Source organism: Aquila chrysaetos, chromosome 21 (genome assembly GCF_900496995.4).
Source record: "Aquila chrysaetos chrysaetos chromosome 21, bAquChr1.4, whole genome shotgun sequence".
In the NCBI taxonomy this organism is placed as follows: domain Eukaryota; kingdom Metazoa; phylum Chordata; class Aves; order Accipitriformes; family Accipitridae; genus Aquila; species Aquila chrysaetos.
Window position 1 is genome coordinate 143,824 of NC_044024.1, and position 23,447 is coordinate 167,270.

General features: G+C 44.0%; 2 protein-coding genes across 10 annotated transcripts in view; one reads left to right on the forward strand and one right to left on the reverse strand.

Annotated features, from left to right (window-relative positions):
• The window catches only part of LAS1L (LAS1 like ribosome biogenesis factor), a 38,384-nt gene extending 24,068 nt beyond the window's left edge, over positions 1-14,316 (reverse strand). For 3 of the 6 annotated variants that reach the window (XM_029997529.2, XM_029997527.2, XM_041118988.1), the window contains exons 1-7: positions 14,100-14,314; positions 13,269-13,394; positions 13,011-13,080; positions 11,728-11,809; positions 10,503-10,700; positions 8,521-8,567; positions 5,180-5,289 (exon numbers count right to left, since the gene is read on the reverse strand). In XM_029997529.2, coding sequence (XP_029853389.1) covers positions 5,180-5,289; positions 8,521-8,567; positions 10,503-10,700; positions 11,728-11,809; positions 13,011-13,080; positions 13,269-13,394; positions 14,100-14,296 — 830 coding nt within the window. In that variant the 5' untranslated portion in view covers positions 14,297-14,314. The other 3 variants (XM_029997526.1, XM_041118987.1, XM_041118989.1) reach the window with 3 other exon arrangements.
• A 56-nt stretch (positions 14,317-14,372) lies between these two features.
• LOC115333930 (potassium voltage-gated channel subfamily C member 3-like) lies at positions 14,373-22,734 on the forward strand. Of its 4 annotated transcripts, none has more exons than XM_041119133.1 (4): positions 14,373-14,605; positions 17,473-17,519; positions 19,331-19,861; positions 20,470-22,734. In XM_041119133.1, exons 3-4 carry the CDS (start codon positions 19,370-19,372, stop codon positions 21,271-21,273), a joined length of 1,296 nt encoding a protein of 431 aa, XP_040975067.1. In that variant the 5' UTR covers positions 14,373-14,605; positions 17,473-17,519; positions 19,331-19,369; the 3' UTR covers positions 21,274-22,734. The 4 variants fall into 4 exon arrangements, with proteins under 4 accessions (XP_040975067.1, XP_029853391.1, XP_029853390.1 ...); XM_029997531.1 differs by having other exon boundaries at positions 14,373-14,600; XM_029997530.2 differs by lacking the exon at positions 14,373-14,605 and adding an exon at positions 15,777-16,484 and having other exon boundaries at positions 16,790-17,519.
• Positions 22,735-23,447: the final 713 nt, after the last annotated feature.

A 23,447-nucleotide genomic window follows, 5' to 3' on the forward strand; every position in this document is an offset into this window, starting at 1 on the left:
CATCATGGTTCCATCAGCAGGTTGCGAAGAAGATGGCAAGAGACAAGTGGTTAGTGGGATTTTCTTGCTTTTCCCCTCCCTCCCAGCTCAACTTTGACACAGTCAGGTGTTTTTAAAAGCGTAGTGAAGGTAGCAATCTCACTGCAGTGCTAGTTCCAGCCTTTGCTATAACATATACATGATCTTGCTGTGGGGAAAAAGAAAAAGGAAAAAAAAAAAACCAGCAACTGTATGCTTGTAGGTTTCTTTTAAATAGCAGGTCTGCAGAAAGGACACTCCAGCAAGGTTAAAGATGTGAATTTTTATTATTTTTAAGTCTTAAATTGATTTTCAAGTAAATAATTTTCAGCCTGCAGGATTAAAATGGGGAAAGTAGGCATAAAGGAGGCTTAAATAAGGGGAAGCATGGCAGCACCTGGCCTACATTGCTTGAACCAAAACCAGAGATTGAGAATGGATAAAGTAGCTCTTTGGTACGACAACAGTCAACAGAAAAAACGACTGTACCTCAATACCCTGCTAAAATCTGTTTCCAATGGCTGTTGCCTCACATTCCACAACTGTGGAGCTGAGCCGCACTGTCACCCTGGTGAAACATTCCCATTACATGATTATTACTTCAGGTACTTCACAGAGAGCTTTGCAGAAGTGCAACAAAACCCATGCAGAGCTACCACGTGATGCATGACTGGATCTTGCCCAGAGGCCTGGAAACTACCACCACCCCCAGCGGCACCCAGCACCAGAGCCATGCTCAGCACTAGGTTTCCAGTTGTGCTAGCTAGAATGAAGGTGGTAAAGCTTAAGGGTCACCTATTCGGTTTTGAAGAAAGGTGTCAATCAAGTCCCCTGTCCCACTTCTCTCTTTATCTCCTGATTAAGGAATGAGAAACTCACTGGGAGAAATAATAAGCTGAGTGACCAGACTTCCACATTCTCCTGTAACACACGCCCCCTTCCTACTTAGGCTCTGCCAGCTTCCCGGAATAAGCCCATGTGTGAACATAGTCAAACCACTCTGCACAAATCAAGGAAAATGCTTCATTACAGCAGCTGGCCTATCTGACATCTATTGTTGACAAGAGCAGGAAAATACAGAAAAGTACCAAAACTAGCAGTATGTAGCCTGACACCCAGTTCCTGGGGCTTTCTGAAGCTAATACTGCTTAAAGAAGCAAAAGGAGTGGAGAGAGAGCCTGTAAAGTAAAAGGAATAAGGGTTGGAAACTCACTGCCAAAGCTGATCTGATCCAGAAACATGTATGTTTCCTTTCCACAAGTTCAGTCCAAAGTCTGGAATTGTGGAACCAATATTTACTGGGAATAATATACACACATACACACACACACACACACACACACACAAAGATTCTTGCCAAAACTTCTCTCCGAACAGTGAGCACACAAGGCAGTTAAATGCAATTGCAAAATCTCTCTGCAGTACCATCACTACTGAAGGGTTTTGGTCTTTGCTAGTTTTGCAAGCTGTGAGTTGTGAAAGAGTCCCCCATCCTGGGCTGCTGTAAGTGGGGGATTTCCCTGCATATCAGAGCAGCTATTTTATTGAAGTTGCCTGATCATTAGGAGTCACTCAGGACACCATGAAACAGCTAACAGAAACAAAACCCACAACACAAAAAAAAAAAAAAAAAAAAAAAAAAAAAAAAAAGTATTTTTAGTCACAGAAACCAGATTCCTCCTCTCTGTCTTCTTTGTCTTATTTGAAGCCTGGGCCTAAGGGAACTATCAAAAAAGCCTTATTCAATGTAGCATAATGCAGTGAAGACAAAGTTCTTATGAAAGCGTTACTGCCAGATTACTTAAGAAATGACAGATACCCTAGAGATACTATACCATCAAATTTTTTTGTTGGAACAAAGGATCCGGTGATGCTGTTTTTCACAGATTCTTGCCCTATCTTTGACGTTTCTTTAGGCCACACATAGCACCTGAGTTTCATACCCTTACCTAAGTTACTGGGCTGGAATTCCAAACAAAGCTCTTGGAAAACTGACAGTGAAAGCTGGAAATTAAATCAGGCTCCTAAGATGTGCCACCTAGTTCTAGAACTTTCCCAGATAGATGACAAACTTTTAAAACTGCTTTAATTTTGGAAGCAGCACCTCCTAAGCACACCAATTCATTGCTGCCCTGTAATTCATGCTATCACATACACCTGAAGAAGGAAGAATGTAAAACCAATTCTATCCTACTGCCACTTTACCTTCTAAAGAAATTACTGCAAAGCAGCGAAATTCCCAACACACTGTGCAGGAATTAAATGTTTCATTTATAATCTACAGCTATCCTAAAATATTTCTACAAGTAGATCTTTTTGAAAGACAGGAGTAGTCTAACCCTTCCATTTGACTTGCCAACATGTAAGGACACAAGCCTACACATTGCAGTAACAACACTGAAGCATCTTAACTACTCATCCACAATAACAGCTTTTCAGAAGAAAAGATTCACGCACAGGCAGTTTTGGACTAACAAAACATGACAACTGCACAGATTCCTTCCAAGCTAGAGGTGGTGTTGGGGGCGGGATGGTTACTTTTCAAGTCTTCTCTACATCTGCCAGACCAGAGTTTCCTGTAGGAACAGTAATGCAAAAAAGGCTGCCACATCCTGGTGACAGCACCCTGTACATAACAGCATTCCACTGAACCAGGTTCAAGCAGCTTAAAGCCACACTTGAATTCAAGCCTGTTAAACTGTTTCAGAGATGCCAGGCTGATTTCAGGAAAGCAAACTCTTGCTTACTTCCCCACTGGCCAGATACACCCCAGGCAGGCCTACGCAGGCTCCCTCCACTATGCTGCTCTCGGAGTATTTGCTATTTGCTCAGGAGCACCCATGAGAAGCAATGGGAAAAACATAACCAAGCTTATCAGCAGAAAAGCTAATTATGACAAGCTGTGATAACTGTTGATGCTGTACACAAGCACCACTTCAAGTCAGACTACTAGCAGTATCCCAGAGTTGGGAAGTGCTCTGGAGACATTCAGTCCTCTGCAAAGCAGAAAACTGACTATTGACGTTAGGGAGTTTGGGGTTTTGTTTGTTTGTTTTAAAGTTACTACTTCCAAAGAGAGACTAGAGATTCCCCTTTTTACTGCACACTCCTGGGTCAGCAGTGGCTCCATATTAGGATCATATGTTATAAAACACATCATGTGCCATAATCTTTTCACTGAACAGATCTCCAAAGAGGCTTCCCTTCCCCACATACCCGCCCCCCAGCTAGTACACAGTCAGGCACAATATGCAAGGTTTAATCGACAGCCCTGCCTCAGAATCCCATCCTACTCACTTGCTGTCCATTTTAACAGTTTAGGCACTGCTGAGATGGTGAATTCAGCCTAAAGACCTCTGAAAATCGCCCATGAAATATATAAAGATATAGTGTGACGTGTTTAAGATAGAAACTTGAGATTATTTATTTAAATGGAAAAACGTTAGCATGGTTTGGTTGTGTTAGTAGTAAAGAACAAGCATTGCAGAGCGCTGGGAACTGGCTAGGTATTCCAGGTGTTTGTATTCTCAAATACGCCATCAGTTCCAAGGGTATGAAAAAATGAAGCTGCCCCAACTCCCCTCTTCACTCCCCAGCACATGGTATTTTGCAGCTTGATGAGGACAGCAACTTTGAAACACCAGTGCCTCAAAGGCTACAAATACAGTCACCAGCATCTAAATTCTAAGTTTGAGTATTCTGGGGGAAGATTTAATTTGATAGATGAAGGAGATTCTTGATTCTTTTGGAAATCCACACAATCAGGGTTGAATGTACTTTGTGCAGTTGCACAGGGCAAATAGCAAGACCTGATGCAACAGGTGGTTCATACAAAGATGATGACAAATAACTGCTAGAATGTGATTTAGCACGCTTTCATGGGATACCACAAGCATGTTTTGCAGAATCAGTGCACAGCAAGTGAATCAAAAGCACAGTATTTTCCAAATTAAGTACTTGTTTTGATCATATACTTATAGGACAGTACTGTTATGAAAACTAAGTTTTGCACAGACATAAACTAATAGGAGAGCATGCCAACAAGGCAGCATTAGAAAGACCCCAAGTAGATCATCATCTTAAGATCTTCACTAATTCAATTTTCCTGTGTGGAAAGGGACTTCCTACGATCTTTTACCTGTTACCAACGCATTACAACTCTTGCCTGAATGTTCCCCGCAAAACCCATTTCACATAAGATGAAGTCTATTGTTCTCACTCGAACCTTTCAAAATCCTTGTTTTGTACTGTGGCAGCCTGTTTCCCCTCTACCATGTAGCTGATGCCAGGTTCAAATAGCTATTTATATATAAAAGCAGTTGCACTTGGTCCATTCATGTTCTGACAGTGGCTAACAGAGGATGCTTAGGGAGAGATTATCAGAATCACAGGTAGGTACAATGGCTTGCTTCCACTAGTAACTTCCAACATCTAGCAACAGACAGTTTAAGTGATACAGAAGTCCCATGTTTACTAAGTTATGCTTCTCATTACAGAATGTTCATGCCTACTTGCTCATTACTCCATGCTCAGCAACCGATGGGCAATGCCACTAAGGTACAAGTCTCTTCCTCAGGGTTTTCTTCTGGCACAACATCACATAACCTCTTTATCTAATCAGCAGTTTGTATGGCATATATATTTATATTCAAAACATCAGGAGTTACAGCTTGTATCTGTAACGTGATACTCTCGCCCCTCTACAGAGTTACACTGATAACGTTTCTCAGAGCCGGACAAGATCTTCAAGCAAATTTATATAGTAATAATAAAGTCTCAACACACTGGGCCCTAGAGGCCCTGTAGTAATAGAAAGTATAGAAGAGGCCAAGTATTGCCCCGCAATTTTGAAGAATTCTAAAGGTTACAGTGAAATCAAAGTCTACACAAGGTTGTTGGGAGAGCTTTTGAAGACACTGAAGATGCTGCCATGCCTTGGGGCCAGCATAGCTAAGTCAGGACAACACCTTGGAGATCATCTGGCACAGGAAACATTACTCATTAACAGAGATTAACAACTCAATCCTCAAAAATGTTGAGGAAATCAACCAATTGCTTTCTCCACGATCAGCTGAACAACACAGTGAAAACGTAGTGCAACAGGTCTATAGGCCCAGCTCTGCACTGTACCTTCCACCTCAGTTCCTTATCAGAGATGTACCTGTTCTCTTGCATCAGGTCTTTGATCTGAGCCAAAATCCAGTCCACTTCTGAAGAGGAGTCGGACCACAGTTCTCGAGATTTTGAAACAGACTGCACAGTCTGCATAACCTGAGTGAAGGAAAAATCCAAGCATTAACAGAAAATACGCTCTAATAGTGAACAGAAAGGCATTGCTATGAAGAGAATATGCACATGCCATATGTACTTCATCGACAGTACTTCATCAACAGTACTTCAAAAAAAACTCATAAAAGTTCCCCTTCCTAGGGGTATATTAAAAATTAATATAAGCCATGTCATACTTGGAAAATGCCTGAATTAAAAAGGCAGCAGCACCAAGTAGTCACAGTCCTGGCATCCTCATTCTGGTTCTAAACCTTGCTCTCCCCGACTTCAGCACAAATCAGGACAGACTCATTTTGAATCATTAACTCCACATGTGGAGTGGGGGATGAGCTTGCCTACTCAGGACAAGGGTTTGCCAGTCATATTACAGGAACAGTAGATCAAAACGTCAAATCAACACAGCCATCTAGGCAACCTGTAATCACCTGAGAGCATCTGATGAGTAGGAGCAATACACAAAACAGACTACCAGGTTGTACCAAGAATGGAAGAGAGAATACTGGAGGTTAGTACTCTTCTGAAAGTTAGTTATTTCTTGGTTTGATATATACCTTACCTGAGTCTGTCCAGCAAGGTAAGACACGCCTTCTACTTATGCTCACAACCTACCCAAGTGGCAATTCTACCATCACCACCTTTGATAAAATATCAGCATGAAGCATGTTACATCACCAACAAGTATCTAGCAGATTCTTTTTGGAAGACAATAACTACTGAGAGAAAGGAAGAAATTATTTTTCCTGCCAGGTAGGAATGCAATGTAAAATGAGACTGGAAAACCAAGGCGTCATTTTCAGGACTGTGATTAGCTCTCTTAACCTATACATGCAAAGCTACCACTGCATGCAAAAGATACTTCAGATGACAAATCAAGTATAAAGACATGACCTAAAGTGACTAAAGAACCTCTAGCCTACCCATAGGAACAATCAGACAACAAAGTACACAGCCCCCATGACAGAGTTTATTTTGGCCTAGTTTACACCTTTACAGATTTACATAAACTTTTAAGTATACTAAGTAGTTAACAAAATAGCTAGAGAAGTATCTGGATCAGAGAGTGTACAGTTACACTGTTATAAAGATGACTTAGGTATAAGTGGTTCTCCTTCTTACATGAAAGAGATTAAAGACAGACCATACATTTATGCAGGGAGACTCACAGCGCTGTCTCCCTGCAGGGAGACTAGCAAAGACACTGTACCACTCTTCCTATGCCAATCCAGGGTGTTTAAATATAAGCCTAGAAAAGCTTCAAGTAGTATTTATTTGATATTTGGAACATTCAGTTGCTGTCATGGTTAAGAAATCATTTGGATGCACCAAACCGTCTGCCCTTAAAGGGCACAAGAACAAGCCCATGTCATTTTTTTCAATCCATTTCGAAGTGTCAGAGATTTTATCAGCTATAATCAGTTTTAAATTACATGTCTGTTGTTTTACAGAACAGAGTTTCAGAGGCCAACAAAGGACCAATATGCTTGCATCTCTTCAAATGACTAGCAGTAGTTATTAATGCATAAAAGTATTATTATTTTTTTTATTAAAAACAAACTTTGGTTAAGAACTTGCAGGTTATCAGCCATAAGGAGTTAACACTCCTTGCTGCTGACAGATCTCAGCGAGCCCTTTGCCCACCCTTACTCAGTGTGCCTCAGAGTGGCAAAAATGATGTATTAAAAGAAGCTATATCCACAACACATGGATCTACAGAGCATTAATTTTTCACAATTCAGCTCTATTTCATCACAGCTGACAGAATTAGAAGTGCACCACTGGAAATTATTCAACAAGAAAGGCAGCCTTACGGGGTGAACAGAGAAATTTCAAAAGCACAGTAAGCAGCATTGAATTCAACTGAGGCGCATGACACAGTTTACTCTTCTGCCTGTTTTTACACCATTTTGACGGGATAAGGAGAGTTCCACATGAGCTTTAAAACAAAAGTTTTGAAATTACTCTTTAGCAATTGACTGACTACTCCTTTCCCCCTTTCAACCCCGGCCAGTTTAAACTTTGAAGTTGCATTTTCCTATTCAGCTTGAAATACTCCCCTCTGTTCTCTTAATATGTTAAGAGGTCACTCACAAATCAATTTGTCTCCTTTACAATGCAAAGCAAAACGTACAAAATAAGCCAGTACCAACTACAGAAAGGGAAGGATGAACAAAAGAGGATCACCTATATACTCCAAAACCAAGACAACAAAGGAAACTAGATGTCAATTTTCAATAAAATTCCTGACCCTAGTTCTCATTGCTGATTAAGTCTACACTTCACCTGAATATTAGCACACTTTCTCCTTTAGCCCCTAATGATATTAATCAAAGTGAGAACAGCTCCCCAGTAACAACAGTGTGTTGGTGAGGTCATATTCAAAGACATTTTATGGAGTCTGTAACCCAGCTCTCACCACATCTTAAGAACTACCCCATTATTAAGAAGGGGAAGCTGAGCAGAGAGAGATTTCTGGAGCAAATTATTCACAAACCTGAACTGCAGCACCTCAGCCACGGGGCGACTGCAAAAATATACAATGGATGACAGAAGACAGGGGCTAGTGACTTCTGAATGACAGGTCTCAATTTCCAGAGACACTAGGATGAACAAAAACAAACTGAGCACTATCCACCTGGACAAGGAAGACTTGGGATGTCCAACAAGTACACATCTCATTTATAAACATGAACAAAGTGTTTGCATTAGAAATCATCACAGCTCAAATTGCTTGTTCTCTGCAGTGAAGCTTTACTTTGGTAAGCCATGTATGACAAGACTAGGATAGACATCTGAACAACGAACTAATCAAGCCTCTCACTGCACATGCAGCAGTCACAGGTCCCCTGTGGGCTACACACTAGACAGCAGCACTACTTTAGGAAAGAGTACACAACCTGGCAAGCATTGGTAGCACTTGGACACCGGCGTACTGTCACCTCTGCAGCACTGATACAAATACCACTTCTGTATCACTGACACTTCTGGACAGATTCTAACTGTGGGAGGACGCTACACGGAGACAAAAGGGATCCCTGCAGTTATATGAAATAAACTCCTGGCACAGCAACTTAGTCATACTAGCACCCAGGCATTTCAGATGAGGCCTGGCCAAGAGCACCAGTTCTTCATTTTGGGCAAAAATGAAGAGAAGACTTACTGCCCCGAGCAGGAAATGAGAAGAACTAAAAATGCTAATGATCAGACTGCACTTACCCGAAACTGCTCATTCTTGTAGGATATCAGCACATCTCTGACTTTCTCTAGAAATAAACATAAATATATAGTTTAAACAAGGAATGGATCAACCATATAAAGGAATTTTGCATCTGGGCAAGCTGCTTAGTTCTGCTGAGTATACACTCAAGGAAGACATAAGTCAAATGAAGTCACAAATTCCGATTCAGACAACACTCTGAAGACTCCTACAGCTCCCAGACTTTTCCAGCAACGTAAATTTTATCAAGTGGTGTTGAACCAGGAGTTCAGTATTTTATCACTAACAGTGCCCAAAGACAGGCAAGTTGGATAAATCCAGACACCTCAAAAAAAATCCCTAAATAGATCAGTTTAGGAAGAAATTGTTCTGATTCACATTTGAAGTTCTGTTCTGATGCATATTTGTATTCCTTATACTTGCATTTTAAAGCTATTGCAACAGCACTGGGGCTATTCTCAAACCAACCATATCCTTATTGGACTTTACTAAACTTTAATTTACCATCTACAAGAAACGTCCTTTCTCTATCTGTGTATCGCTTTTACCATACCTGACATAGCACCATCTTTCAAAACACTTCACCACTCAGGTGTCATTGTCACCTGCTATCAGGATGCCCACCACCCAGTCTCAGCTAGATAAAACTTCAGATGCATTTGAACTGTAGGACTCATATACCATTGCCATTCCATTACTCTGGACATATAAATCACAAAATCTACTGTATCATTCTGTGGTTCTCTCTTTCAGCAACTGGGGGTGGGCTGTTCTTTTTTTTTTTAGGGTAGCCAGGAAGAGGAAGGAATAGCACATGCTTGGATCTCATCCAGCATGAAGTCAGACAGAAACCCAGACATAACTCTCTGACAAGAAAAGTGGCAAGTGCTGCTGCATTCCAAAGTTTAGTACTGCCTCTAGGTTTGGACTGTTCTAATAAATTCTGTATTAAACTCAAAGTGCACAACAAATTAGCTAGTATTTTCTGGATCACAGCTACTGTATCTATGTATGAGTCTGTGACAAAGGAATCTAGAAAAGACTTGCAACAAATCCATAGAAACTAAAGCCAGAAAGATCATTATAGTCACCTAGTGTGACCTTCCAGGGAGCAATAAGGGTCACTTCAGCATTTCTGCACACTCTCTGGACCTTGGATTGGGCTGCTGTAATCTGTTGGATGAGTTACTCCCCATAAGCATGCCATGTTTTGCCAGAAAAAATTCTGACTAATTTGGTTTTACTGTTTGAGGTACTGTGTGATACCTCACACGCCTCAAACTCGCACACCAGCCATGTAATCTGAACTCCCACTTCCTCCAGTAAGTCATTCAAACTAGAAATCCACTTTGAGAAAAGCTCCTTATTTGGGTTTCAAAGACTTCTGGTGATAGAAAAGCAACCACTGGAACAGTTTACCAAAGTTTTCCTGTTGTTTTGCACTTTGTATCTTAGGTTATGTCCAGGCTGAGAGACTGAGTTACCTGTGATTTTTTTTTTTTTTTTTTTTAAATGCTACTGGCAGCTAGTGATTTTTCTGTCTGCATGCGAAGTATTTTGAAACTGGCTGAACTGCCTTTATCCTGCTCTTGCTCAAGTTATGAATCTACAGAGTTTTGAGGGCTATAAAAGGACCATAGCCTTATTTGTCAGTAGCAGTTTCAATACCAAAACTGTGGCTGTCAAGACACTACAACTAATTTTTACAATATTTGGTCCTAAACCATCCCAGTGTAACTGTTGCTACTGATTAGGATATTGTATATTCAATAGAAGTAAAAGATTTTATGCTACCAATTCAGTGAGCTAACACCAAAAAGGTCAGTCACCCCAAGAATCCACCAAGGCCCAAAGAGGAATCCCAAAACCTGAGCTGAATCTTTATGCATTGTCAGGGCTAGAAGATGACACCTTTAAACTGCTTCCTCTAGCATGGGACATATCTAATCCTTGTATCTGTCGTTGTTCCAGGGACACCTACCATGAAATTCCTTGTGTTTCTGACAGGCCTCATGCTGTGGAGTTCGAATCTCCCACCCATCATTGTCCAGCTCTGCATTTGCTTCCACCCCTTCCTGCTCCTCTTCCTCTTCCTCGTCCTCACTTTCTTCACACAAGTTATTGCCCAGCTGACGGCTCCAATACGTCTTGCGTAGCCACTCCAGCACAACATCACAACCTAAGGGAGAACAGAAAACATTCTCTTCTCAGTGAGGTGTTCTTTGTTATTGAAAAAAAAGAAAAAAAAAAAAAGGTGGCACATTGCTGGCTTGCATTGTGAAAAGAGACGCTGTTAACAAGTTACCAACCCTGAAATCACATACAACTCCATTACTGGTGAACGAGTTTTAAAAAAAGAAACAACAAAAACCACAACAAAAAACCCCCACAACCCAGTATCACAGGCGTGATAACACCCACCCACTGTCTTTTTGGCAACAAAAAAGATTGGACACTGCTACAGTGCTACACCTCGCCCAAGGTAGGCCAAATTTAAGCAGAACATAAGTCCCAGCAGTGGCGTTCTGATGAGAAAATGAGTCAGTTCTTTAGAACCACCAGGACGAACATAGTGTCTATAACAATAATTTTTTGTGCAGAGACTACACTAGGCATACATTAGATAGAATGGAAAGAAAACCCCTTTTCTCCCATCACTATTTCACTACCCAACTCAGTTTAAGGACCCTGCTGAAGGTTATTTAACTGGCTCCTCAGTGCTTAACCCAAAATTCTTGGGAATCCCTTCAAACGCCATGAGCTTGTCATTCATTCAGGCTTGCAGTACCTACTGCATTTCCCCCTAAATGGGATTTTTTTAAGAGTCTCAGGTATCTCTAACCCATCAGGAAAAGCATTTACCTCTTTCCCCGAGATGAACTTCCTGTGCTGTAAAGAAGCAAGAGGATCGAACTACTGTTTCCAGTATTTTTTTCAGGGCAAGGAGAAAGTCTCTGAACACCTGCCCTGTGGTGCACCACAGCCTGGAGCCACCAGACACAGTTCAGCTAGCCCCACAGGGCAGCAGCAAACCCTCCCAGTGTCTCACACCACAACTCTCCCTGCCAGGACAAGCCCGCTGCCTGCCCTGCAGCACCCCAAAATCAAGGGAGGGGTGCTCCTCTCAGGGCCTGCAACACTGGCATTGCCACCCCACACGCGCCTCAGGCCAGGCCCTCCCCATGCCACCCTCCAGCAGCACTCACCCTTGCGGCACAGAGCTAGCCGCGGCAGCTTCCCGTGGGTCAGCTCATGACGGAGATCCACAACCCAGATGGGGATATCCACCTGGAAGAACAGCCATGGGCGTCACCCCACAGTTCCCACTGCATCATGCCACGACTGTATGCAGCCCTGTAAGGCTGCACAGAGCCTCTACCTGGGTGGGAATGGCCTCTTCCAGGCCACTCCTGCACCGCAGTCCTGCAGCTTCCCACTTCAAGGGTGGGCTGAAATCCCCTCCTCTCTGATCCCACTCCTCCTGTGGCCCAGGATCCATACAAACTTGGTATTGTACAGTTTAAGTTCTTCAATGTTACTTGCAACAACAGATGTCTTTTTAGACAGAGGTGCTATGTGTAATTTAAGCAGTTAAATTACATTTAAACTGATGAAACATTCTGGATGACAGTTTGTATATCAAATATGCAAATCATATCATATATAATACTCAAGTCATACACACTCTAAGTTGCACACAATTTTTCCCAACTTTCCTAAGGACAACTAACTTTAACTATGCAAGACCTCTATTTTTAAGCTTGATCAGTTTTAAAAGGTGAGCAGCAGCACCTTTCTTAAAAACCCAGGGGGGGGAAAAAAAAAATAAAAAAATCAATTCATCATTCTCACATAGGGGCCCCAGACAAGGCTGCATATATAGAAGAGTCGCAAATACTGCCTGTTCTTCACTTTCAAAACTTGCTGTTCAGACCCAGATATGATGCTTAGTGCAGCTGGCACCAAAAGGACTCAAGTTAGTCCTGCTACTACAATTATACCTTGAACCTTCCCTCCTCCACACAGAAGTGGACAAGCTCACCTCAAACAAGACACATGAGGTAAAAATGCCTGCAAATGTGATTAAGTGCTTTTATGTATAACCTTGCTTGTCAAAGACTAGAATTTATAAACATATTTAGCTCTTTTTCCATATCTCAGTAGCTAAGAAACAAAAACATGTGATGTACATGTCAAGTGTGACTATTTACAGGTAAATCAAGACTTTTGATTACACGTTATTCAAAATGCTTTGGTGACCATCAGCCTTTGTTACTCCTAATCTGACTTTGTTCTTTAAAGTTTTAGATCTAGTTACATCAAGCCTCTTTAGAACTTTGCAATTGAAAAGAACTGACATCTACATCCATTATTTTGGTTACAAAAGAATGATCCCCCCACAACTTCCTCCACCCAGTATTGTTAATAGACAATGCATATGCTTTCTGTATATATATAAGTTATTGAGTAACTCTTATTAAATATTTACCTCTCTGGCTAATTGTCTCAGAGGAATGCTGACCATTTTCTGCTTCCTTTCTGTGATCAAGTTGACAAACCTGCATGCAGGTTACAGAAAAGATAAATTACTATCAAGAGCTGCAGAGAAACGCGGAGGCCCAGAGACAAATCCCCCACATGCTGTTACAGCTCTGCGGTCCCAGAGATGCAAAGTGAAATTAGGCAGCTGAATACTACTACCTGTCCAGGTCTCTCTCTCACAGCACACAGGCCTTCAGAGCCCTACCTTACAAGAGCCAGCCCATAAGAGAGGATGAGCTCATGCGACTTCAATCTGCCAGATGAATCCAGGACCTTGCAACGAATCAGTTCAGCAGTGCAATCCACTGCAAGAGGCATTTTTGGACCATACCTGGAGATAAAGGAAAAGCAGGTGAGCAGTCTCACAGCAGTACACTCCCACTGCAAAAAGTGTGGCTTTCCAGCTACTTTTTGCGCTCTCTGGTACACAACAGCCCGAGAAACTGCACGCAGAAAGACACCATCAAAGGCTCTCTCCAGAAGGCTCTTATATGGAGCAGTGATTACACGGCTACTCCTACGCATATGTTAAAGGAGTACTTACCGATATGCTCAGCACATACCCAATACAAGATGCGATACCTAGACTGGTCTTGTTGCAGCAGGGGCAACGCAAACAGGCGGAGGCGATCTGGAGGCCTTGGATACCTCACTGCAGCACTCTGCCTTGAGAAACCAGCCAGTGAACCCGCGGGCACGCAGGGCTTCTGCCTCCCCTGAGGCCCACGGGGCCGGCCTACGTCTGGCATGAGCTACATGCCCGAAGCGTGAAGAAGGCGCCCCGCAAGACGGAGCTGCCCGCCCGGCAGCACCGACGGGCTGCACACACAACTCCAGCCGCGGAGCAGCGCCGGGGGCGGGGGGGGCGCCGCGGCCGGGTCCCGGGCGCCCTACGGGCCCGAGAGAGAGGGCGTCAGGAGCAGCCCGGGGCGGAGGGCTGGCAGGGCCGCGCCAGGGACGGAGGCGGCAGCCTAGAAGGCAGCGCGAGCCCCGCAAGGCCGCGGCGCGCTCCCTGCCCGCGGTGCGCGGCCCGTACCGACTCTTCCAGGCCGAGACCCGGTCCAGCGCTTCCTGCTGCAGCCGGCTGTCCCCGCAGTACAGCCCCACCATCACCTGGTCCCACTCCGCCCTGCCCCTCCACGCCACCACAGTCCGCAGCGGCCTGAGCCGCTTGCGGGCCGGGGACAGGCACCGCCGCCCGCGGCGCCACGCCAGCTCCGCGCCGCCCGCCATTCCGCCGCCGCTCTCTGCGCCCCGCCCACCGCGCCGAGCCTGCGCGGGGGCCGCTTCCGCGGCGGGGGCGGGCGCTGGCGGCCGCGGGGCGTCGTGGGCCTGCGGGGGCTCTCGGCCCGCCTGGAGAGGTCGCGCGCGCCCGAGGGCTGTGGGACTCGTCTCCCAGGCGTGGGGGGGGGGGTGGTGTCTCCGGCAGTGATTCGCCGCAGGGGCCGCGGCCCCCGGCCGAGAGGGGCTGGGGTTTTTGCAGGCGGCGCAGAGCAGACGTGTTCTCCCCTCACGTAGCTGGGGGAGCTGCGGGACGGTGAGGTGCGTTCGGGGTCAGGGCAGAGAGCGGTGTGAGGAAGGGTGGCCAGAGGACTCGCGGGCGGGTTGCTGGACCCGGTGGGGCGTGGAGCACAGTCCCGCAGCAAGAGGGGAAGGCGCTCGGGTCACGCAGGGCTTCGCGCTGTCTCCGCGGGACCTCGCTGACTCAGCGCTGCCGGGAAGATGGAGCCCGCCACGGGCCTCGAGGGAGAGGCAGGAGGCAGTTCTCAGCAAAGTGGCGCGGATCATACGGATGATTTTGGTGTCCCTGACCGCCCAGCCTTGGCCGTGTGTGTCTGCGCTCGCAGAAGACTTAACTGCTCTTCTTTCCAGTTGCAACGTTTTGCAGGTTTTTGCAGTAGGCTGAATCAATAAACGGTCCAGGCTGTAAATCATCTTGGCTTTGGCGGCTTTTTTTTTTTCACACTTATGTTTTCACCGATCTGTTTGCATAATCCCAGGTATACACTTGTGTTAGAGGTCAGAAGGGCAGTAGAACTGAAACGTGGGATGGGAAAAAAAGCACCGGAGGTGGTGGAAGCCCACAGAAGCTACTTACACTGGTTTTGCTAGTAGAAAAGCTAAGCCTGTAGGTTTTGGTGCTATCTCCACCACCTAAAGGGTAGCTTGGTCTTTCCTCAAGGCAGACAGGACTTTAGGATAGCTTAAGCTTTTTTGTTCAGTATTCCAAAGAAAGATCTTTGTTTGCAAAACTGTTAGTCATCCTCCCCAGCTTTTTATGAACTTTCTCTGAAGAAGTGCTTGTACTGGAAAGCTAAAACTCCTCTTACATTCTAGCGCAAATGCAGTTAACGAAGCCCCCCCTAATTTAGACTAACACGAGTGTGCCTGAGTGCATAGTTGAGACCATGTGCATCTGAATATGAGTGAATGGGAAAAAAATTACAGAACTGCTGCCCTGTCTGAAATATTCATTTTATTAAATACCACAGATTATGGGAAAGAAATGCTGAATGAGTTCTGTTAAAATACCATCTTTGAAAAATGCCTCAGTTCATTACGGCTTCAACCTCCTCTCCCCTGCCTCCCCCCGCAGAAAGTCTACCTTGTTCTTTGGTGTTAATAATTGTAGGCCAAATTGAAACAAGAGCTTCATTACTCAAAAGTAAGGTTGAGGGAGCAGATTTGACATTTGTTGCCAAACTCCCGCAATGCCTCACGCAGTGAAAGTGAATTCTTAGAAGATATGAGGCAGGGAGAAAACTTGGAATAGGGCCCCGTTCTCTGGAAATGGAGTTGCAGTTTTCATTTGCTTAAAAAATGTCCTGAAAGGACAAGCTGTTTACTGCAATCAAAGGGTCTTATTCAGAGCATAGGAACACCATGTGTCATTTTGCTTGCCAGATTATTTCTGGATTTCAGAAATCAACTGCAGTGCAAAGGTTGTAAAAGGCAAATACTGCAGTGCTGTGGAACAGATAGGATACATCAAACTTGATCAGATCACCTGCTTCCAGAACCTCAGAGACATACCAGAAATTAAATTAAAAGGAGTGTTTTTCATTCCTATTCTCTGTGAAGAGGGAGAAAAAGCTGAATAATTTGGTGTCTGTTACAGAGATGGAAGGGACCAAGGACTGAACTAGCATAGATTTCACATGCTTCATGGGCTTTCAGAGTCTGGATCTAAGGGGAATTATGCTTGTGCTGTTGCTCTGCTTGTGATGTCTGGCTACGAGGTTGCTCAGTACAGAATTGGGAGGTAATGGGCAAAGGTGGCTTGTTGCCGAGAATGTCCCACACAAGATTGGCAGCAATTTGCCACTCTAGTTTCTGCAGCCTTGCTGTGGTGTTGGCTGAGAGAAGAGGCCAGGATTGCCTGTGGTGTCCTTGTAGTACTTTGGGAATCTGGATGGTGAGGGTGAGTGAGGTTACTTGCACCTGCAGGTGAAGTGCTAATGAGGAGTGAAGAACCAGACTGCTACCTAGGTAAAAGGCCTAAATTGAAAACCTATTTTTTAAAAGAAGAGAGATTTCAGTGTGTCAGGGTAATGTAGGTAGTGGATTAAAATGAAAAATCTTGCAGATGAACTGTGATAATACTTCCTTTAAAGAGACATGAATCTGCTTTTCTTTTGAGTAACTGAAAAGGAAGACCCCATGCCTTCCTGAATAGTCTTGCTCTTGCTGGGAATAAGGAAATTCCTTTTCCTGCTTTCTTTCCAGAGAGCTTGAAGTAAGCAGAGGTGATACTTAGAAATGGCCTCGGAATGTCGGCTGAAAGTAAATTCCACACGCAGCATGCCTCTCTTGACTGAGATTAACAACTATGTGCCAAGCTTCTTCCTGGAGTAATCGATGACAAAAAATGCATTTAAAATCAGTGGGTTTGAAAGATTAAGCTTTGGGTTATCCAGAAATGAAGAAAAGGCCCTTTAAACCAAAAAAGGAGAGAGTGTGACAAGAAGATGGGAGGTCAGGTGGTTTGTTTGTTTGCTCCTGTTGTTTTCTATATTATTTTTTAACTCAAACTTGAATAAGGCACAGCCAAGAAAGAACAATGCTCTGTCTGCCTTTCTGTGGCTTGATAGTTTAATCTTTAATTGGTCCTAGGACATTTGAGCTCCACGTATTTCCCAAACACTATGGCCCTTTGAGATTGTTAGTAGAGCAGTGGGTGGCAGTGTAGTGAGAGCGTATCTGGCCGGGCAGTTGTTGCCTTCTTGTTTGAGTGTTATTCCCTGAGTGGGGAGAGAGACTGCTGATAGGGTAGAGAACAAGGGAGAGGGGCCTCTGCATCTTCTCAGTGCTATTGGCTGGTTTTATTTTCTGGCATCTATGAGAGTTGAGCTTTGGAGACTAGCCATCAGACATCCTGTTTTCACTGAATTTGTCTCTGTTCTTCCCAGTCTCTTCTCCTTTCTTCTGGTTGAAGAGTTGCTGCAATAGCACCAAGGTAAGAATATGAAATGGCACTTCTCGGCTCATTTCTCACATGGGGATTGTTATGTTTGAGCAAGAGGTGTCTGGCAGATACTCTAAGCAGATAAAGGCAATTTTAGCTGGGATCTCAAAAATCACTGTGCTCTTTAGAAAGCTAGGCAACAGAGGCCAATAATGTAACTCCAGATTTGCTGAGTGCTGAATTAATCTAACCTGCTTAGAATCACGCTGTGTGGATTCCTGTGCAGCAAGTACTAAGCAATGCCTGCACACTTTTAGTCCTTATGCTCAATCCTGCTCTCTTTGAAGTTACTGGAAGTTTTAGGGTAAAGCTGCATCGAGCCTCACATATGTTGGGATTGGCAAGGACAGCAGATGGGCAGTAATTCTCTTGTGCCGTGAGCATGTGACCAAGCTGCAGCTTCCACTCTTTTCTGATAAAGCTGAATGAAGTGCTGTATGTAGTTCTTTACTTCTGGGAGTCTCCCCTGGTGCCGGGCTTGTTTCCCTGCTAATCCTGGATGGAAAGGTTTGTTGCAGAAGTGACCTGTGACTCCCATGCTCAGCACTTTCTGCAAAAAGGGGAGGAGGGACAACTGGAGTTTCTGTGTGCATGGTTCCAGCACACTGAGCAGCCACCTCTGGGTAAGAGAAGGAAAGATAGAGAAGCATGCTCTGTTACAAGAAGAGAAGGGCCAGAACTAGAAATGCAGGGCGTAAGAGAAAGTTGGATGGAAATGTATAGGAATAGAGGAGGGGAAATGGAGGGGTACAGACAGTCAGAAGTGGATACCTGTGGGTGAAAGACAGTCCTAGTCACTTTCTCAGGAACATCCTGCCCCTATTCTGCACCTCTCCTACGTGCCTCTGAGGCTACAGAGATCCTTGGTTTCCCTCCCTTCTTAGAGTAATATTCATAAAGCAGGGCTCAAGTTTCTCCCAGGTATGTAGGATTTTGAAGAGCAAAACAGGGGATGTATTACAGGAAATAAGCAACTGAACATGCTTTCCAATGCCAGAGGCCTTGGCAGCAGGTTCTGGTGCTATTCTGAGATGTCAGCCAGCCCTGAAGGAGGAGGCAGGATGTTGTTCTGCATTTCTATCTAGTCCAGGAATCCTGCATATAGATTCCAGGTAAAGAGCAGCTTCCTGCAGAGAGAAAGGTGATTTGGTTCAGTGGGACTCTGTATAGGGAAGACTCAAGGAAAAAACATAACTCAGACAACCTAAATGTTTCCACGAGGCAGCAGGATCTCTTGTGAAACTTGTTATGCCAGGCTCAACACAGGAGATTATGTTTAAAGACTTGTTTGGAGAATAAGCTATTGATGACTGTTTTACCTCTTTGGCACATGAAGGTGTGCTTTACTGCTTGTAAAGAAAGAAATTGGGGGCGGAGGTGGAAGAACTAGAGGAGGGGAGGGATAGTGGAAGGAACACCTTGGGAATGAGACTCAAATGAGTTTATTGCAATGATTATCTACAGCATACGAACAAATGTCGTGAAACAGACTCTGGATTGTGTGCTCTGTCCCCATGGGGAGAAGCTGAGAGGGAGAGCAATGCAAACCAGATGTTTGTCATTTTGTTTGATGCATCTCCTGAAAAGTGCTCAGACAATATGGCCGTGGAGCAGAGTCTGGGAACAGGCACTGAACATGATGGGAAATGGCAGAAGTGCCTTCCTGCCTATAGGAGATGCAGGTTGCAGGTACAAAATGTGCTTTAAAAGCACTGGAATGAGGTACCCTGGAAAACGTTCCTGCTCCAAAACTTGCTTTACTTTACTTCTTTTAATTTGTGTTCTTCTCTTTTTGACTGAAGATAAACAAGAGCCTATGAGGACTTGCACCTCCCTCGCAGATGGAAGGCTCCAAGGAAAAAATCATCTTGAATATTGGGGGAGTCAGATATGAGACATACAGCAGCACCCTCCGGACCTTCCCAGGGACCAAGTTGTGCAGCCTAACAGAGCCCCATGCCCCAAGCATCTATGACTATGATCCCACCACCAAACAGTTCTTTTTTGATAGGAGTGCTGAGATCTTCAGCTATGTGTTGAACTATTACAGGACCAAACATTTCCACTGCCCCATCAATACCTGTAGGTCAGTCTTAGAAGAAGAGTTGACTTTTTGGGAAATAAATGAGACACAGCTAGCATCCTGCTGCTGGCTGAAGCTGAATAATAAAGAGGTCCATCCAGAGGAGTTTAACATTTGGGATGAAAATGAACAGACTGATGACCAATGCCTCATAGTCCAGACAGAAAGAAGGGATTTCATCTGGCGAACCAGGTGGCAGCCAAAGATTTGGTCTATATTTGAGAAACCCTTTTCCTCTTTCAGTGCTAAGGTAATACTGTATGTGGAGACGGACATAGCCTGTGTCCTTTGGGATTACTGGAATGGGTCCATGAAAAATGCTAATGGGTTCATAGCTTTGATAAGTATGCTTTGAGTGCCAGATTAAAAAAGAAAATAAAATTCTCTCTTCTCATTAACAGACACCTCCTTCTCTCTTCTTGTCCCTGTTCTCTGTACAAAATGCATGCCCCCTGCCTCTTTAAAATGTCAGGCATGTAGAGCAACAAGCACAAGTCAGAGACTGCAGAGGATGTTTTCTGTGCTGCTGGTATTTCTAGAGCCAACATTTAGTGCTGAAGAGGCCCTCAGTGTGAGTCTGTCTGTATTACTCCAGCTGTCAGACATTTCCGCTTCCTTACAAACTCCGATATATGAGTTCAGGTGTTTTTTTCTTTGACTCCAATCTTCTCTATTATTTTTCAAATCTGGAAGGAGAAAATGCACTGCATGTGAGCAAAACAATGGTGATTTGAGAAAGATTAGTCTGGGATTGTACTGTGCCTGTGGAGGGGATCCTGGGATTGTGGTGGGGCAGTGAGGTTATGCAATACTTGTTTGTTGAATTAATTGCATGCGTGCCCTTTCCTCCCTCTGCAGTGCTTGGCTTTTATTTCTCTGCTGTTCATCGTTGGAATTGTCATCATATTCTGTGAGGAGACCAAGGCACAATTTGAGTTCTTTACTGCTAACTTCACCTCTGTTGGCTATTCTGCTGTCTCCCACAACGACCGTGAACCCTATTACCACCAGGCTGCCTACTTGCTTCATCTGGAGCTTTTCTGCGTCCTCTGGTTTACTTTTGAGTTCTCCGTGCGATTTTGTTTCTGCCCAGACAAGAAGTTGTTCTTCCAAAATCCCCTGAACGTGGTTGACTTCCTCTCCCTCTTCCCAGTTTATATTGAGCTCTTTGTGGCTGGGCAGATTCAGAGAATGCCAAGCCTGGGGCTTTGGTTGGGCTTTGTTCGCATTGTCTATCTCCTCAAACTCCTGAAGATATCCAAGCTGATAGAAACGCCACTGATCCTGAGGGTTCTGTGCTACACTCTCAAGTCTATCCTCAGAGAGATTTGCATCCTGCTGATGATTTTGGCCTTTGAGACCCTCTTCTTTGGCTCTCTCTTTTTCTATGTGGAGTTGCTTGGTAGCCATCCCTCCTACACAGGGGAGCTGCACTTCACTGACATTCTTGTTTGCTTCTGGTGGGCTTTGATCACACTCACTACAGTGGGCTATGGAGATATTATTCCTCTCACCACAGTTGGCCAAGTGACGGCAGCCTTAGCTGCGGTATTCGGCATGTTAACTATTATTATCCCAATACCTATTTTCCTGGTGAAATTTAAAAGCTATTATGACATTGCTAACTTCAAACAGAAGCTGAAAAGGAGCAAGAAACATTAACACTTCAGAACCTCTGTTCCCCCTTGCCTTTAGCAGTAAACCTTCAGCATGGTTTATTCCCTTGGTTGGAAGGGAGTGCAAATAGTTCTTACTGCATTTACTTGCTGCCTTAGCATGTTTCAAATGATTGGTTAGGCCTCAGGTTGCAGTACTTGATACACAACTGATCAGACCTGTTGAATCCCATGGGTCTTTCCCATATTGTACTTCATCCCATGCTCTTTTACATGCCTCTCTCTCATCTAGCTGTTTGGAGGCAGGCTGTGATGCTGCATTATAGCCTGAATGTGCACCACATAGCCCGGTTCCATGACCTGGGGCCACAGCATATTCCCTCAGCTGGCATACACCCCATGACGCTAGCTATGCCCTCCATCACCTGACAGACCATAATCTCATTTTGTATGCTGGGAAAGAAGATTTGTGCTCGGTCCTGCTCTGACAGCGAGGAGGAAGCCTGGGTATTTTTTTTTTCAACAATGTTCTGTTTCCTCGTTTTACCTAAACAAGCCAGTACATCTGATTTGCCTGCACTCACGCACATGTAAAGAAGGCAGCAGTTTGAACTGAATATCTGTGGTCCTGAGAGCCAGCACTGTTTGATAACCTGCTTTGCGGGCTCACAGGAATTGCTGTGGCATTCGGGTAGCAGCAAGGGAGCCCTCTGACAGCAAATCCTTTTTGGCTCTGCTGAATTCAATGGCAACCTTTCCTTGACCTCAGTGAGATCAAAATTGCATCGGAAACTTTCAGTGGATGAACACATTTCAACAGTTCTTGATTTTTATGTAACAAAGTCACTGAGCTATTAGCCAAAATATCTATATGGGTTTTGCTGTTCAAAACATAATCTACAGTACTTAATATTATTTTAAGGTAATTTACTTTCTTAAGGCATAGATATAAACTATGAATATTTATCTTTTAACTAACTGGATAGTCTTAATTGTTACCTATGATTAATTTTGAAATAACAAATATTGTTGAGCTATGAAAAAAAGCCCACATCCCATTGTTTATATAGCAGGATGATGTGCTAAGATTATTTTGTTTAGTAAGTAAAAATTTCTGTGTACAGTAACATTTATGTATTTAAATTTCATTAAGGCTGTATTTTTATTGCAATTTTGATTAAGTTTTGTCTGTCACTATGACTTTCCTGTTCAGGATAGCATTTTAAGGCTGCTTTATTTTTATTGAAACACCAGGTAACTTCCCTCTATTCCAATGCAATTACAATGAATTAGTTTTCGTCTAAAGAGAAAGAAAAAACACTGCAAACATTTCAGGCACAAAGCACATGAAAAGTTGGAGACACCCTGGCAGTGGAAGGAAGGCCTAGGTGTTCTCCTGCACCCACCTTTGCTATGCATAGAGTGGAGGGTGTGACCAGGGTAAAGCTACGCGTGCTGGCGCATAGGAATTTTTCTTGATTAGATCAAAGTGGTGCTATGTTTTCTGTGGACATGTATAGTCTTCTTGGAAATTCATATTAATTGCAACAGTTTAACAGAGATTTATCAGCACTGTTCTCGAGTTTTCCCCAGTCAGATAAAGGGTCCATGATATAATCATAGGCCATGACCCCATTTTAAGAATCCAAGTCAAATCCCCTGGAACAGTTACATCTTACTGCCTGCGAAGTTAGGAGGTAGTTCAGAATGCTGCAGTGCTTATTTCCATGTTTACTCTGCTGGTGTACATCCGTTTTTCAGCAGCTGCTTCACAGGAGACAGATTTTTCTGCAGTTGAGGGGAGCAGCCTTCACTGCTGTCCTCAGAAGAGTGGGGTCTCCAAATGCACATGGCAGTCCCACTTCTGCACAGAAAGCATGATATGAACATCAGAACAGGCTATTACACTGCTCTCTGTAACACAACTCCATTTAGATCCAAATGTACATTCCTGTCATGTCAGTTAGCATCCACTCCTCTTTGTCATAAAAACAGCAGTTACAGCAGCAACATTAAGTCAATGTCGATGTGATAGAGGAACTGTAGTTCCTCTGATCAAAGGATCTAACCCTGCTGAGAACTCAGCACTGGGTTTATCAGAGGAAGAATATGTACTCTAAGCTCAAAAAACCTGCATGGAGTTGGTGGCGAGCAGAATTGGTTAGATCGATATTTGTTGTTCAGTTAAAGAGCAGTATATGGAAAATCATCATCTATGAA

Bases quoted from the DNA above. Each gene is read 5' to 3' on its own strand.
- LOC115333930 (XM_041119133.1), top strand. From the start codon at position 19,370: ATGGAAGGCTCCAAGGAAAAAATCATCTTGAATATTGGGGGAGTCAGA. The intron at 19,862-20,469 runs GTAATACTGTAT...CTCCCTCTGCAG, and splicing joins TTTCCTCTTTCAGTGCTAAG to TGCTTGGCTTTTATTTCTCT.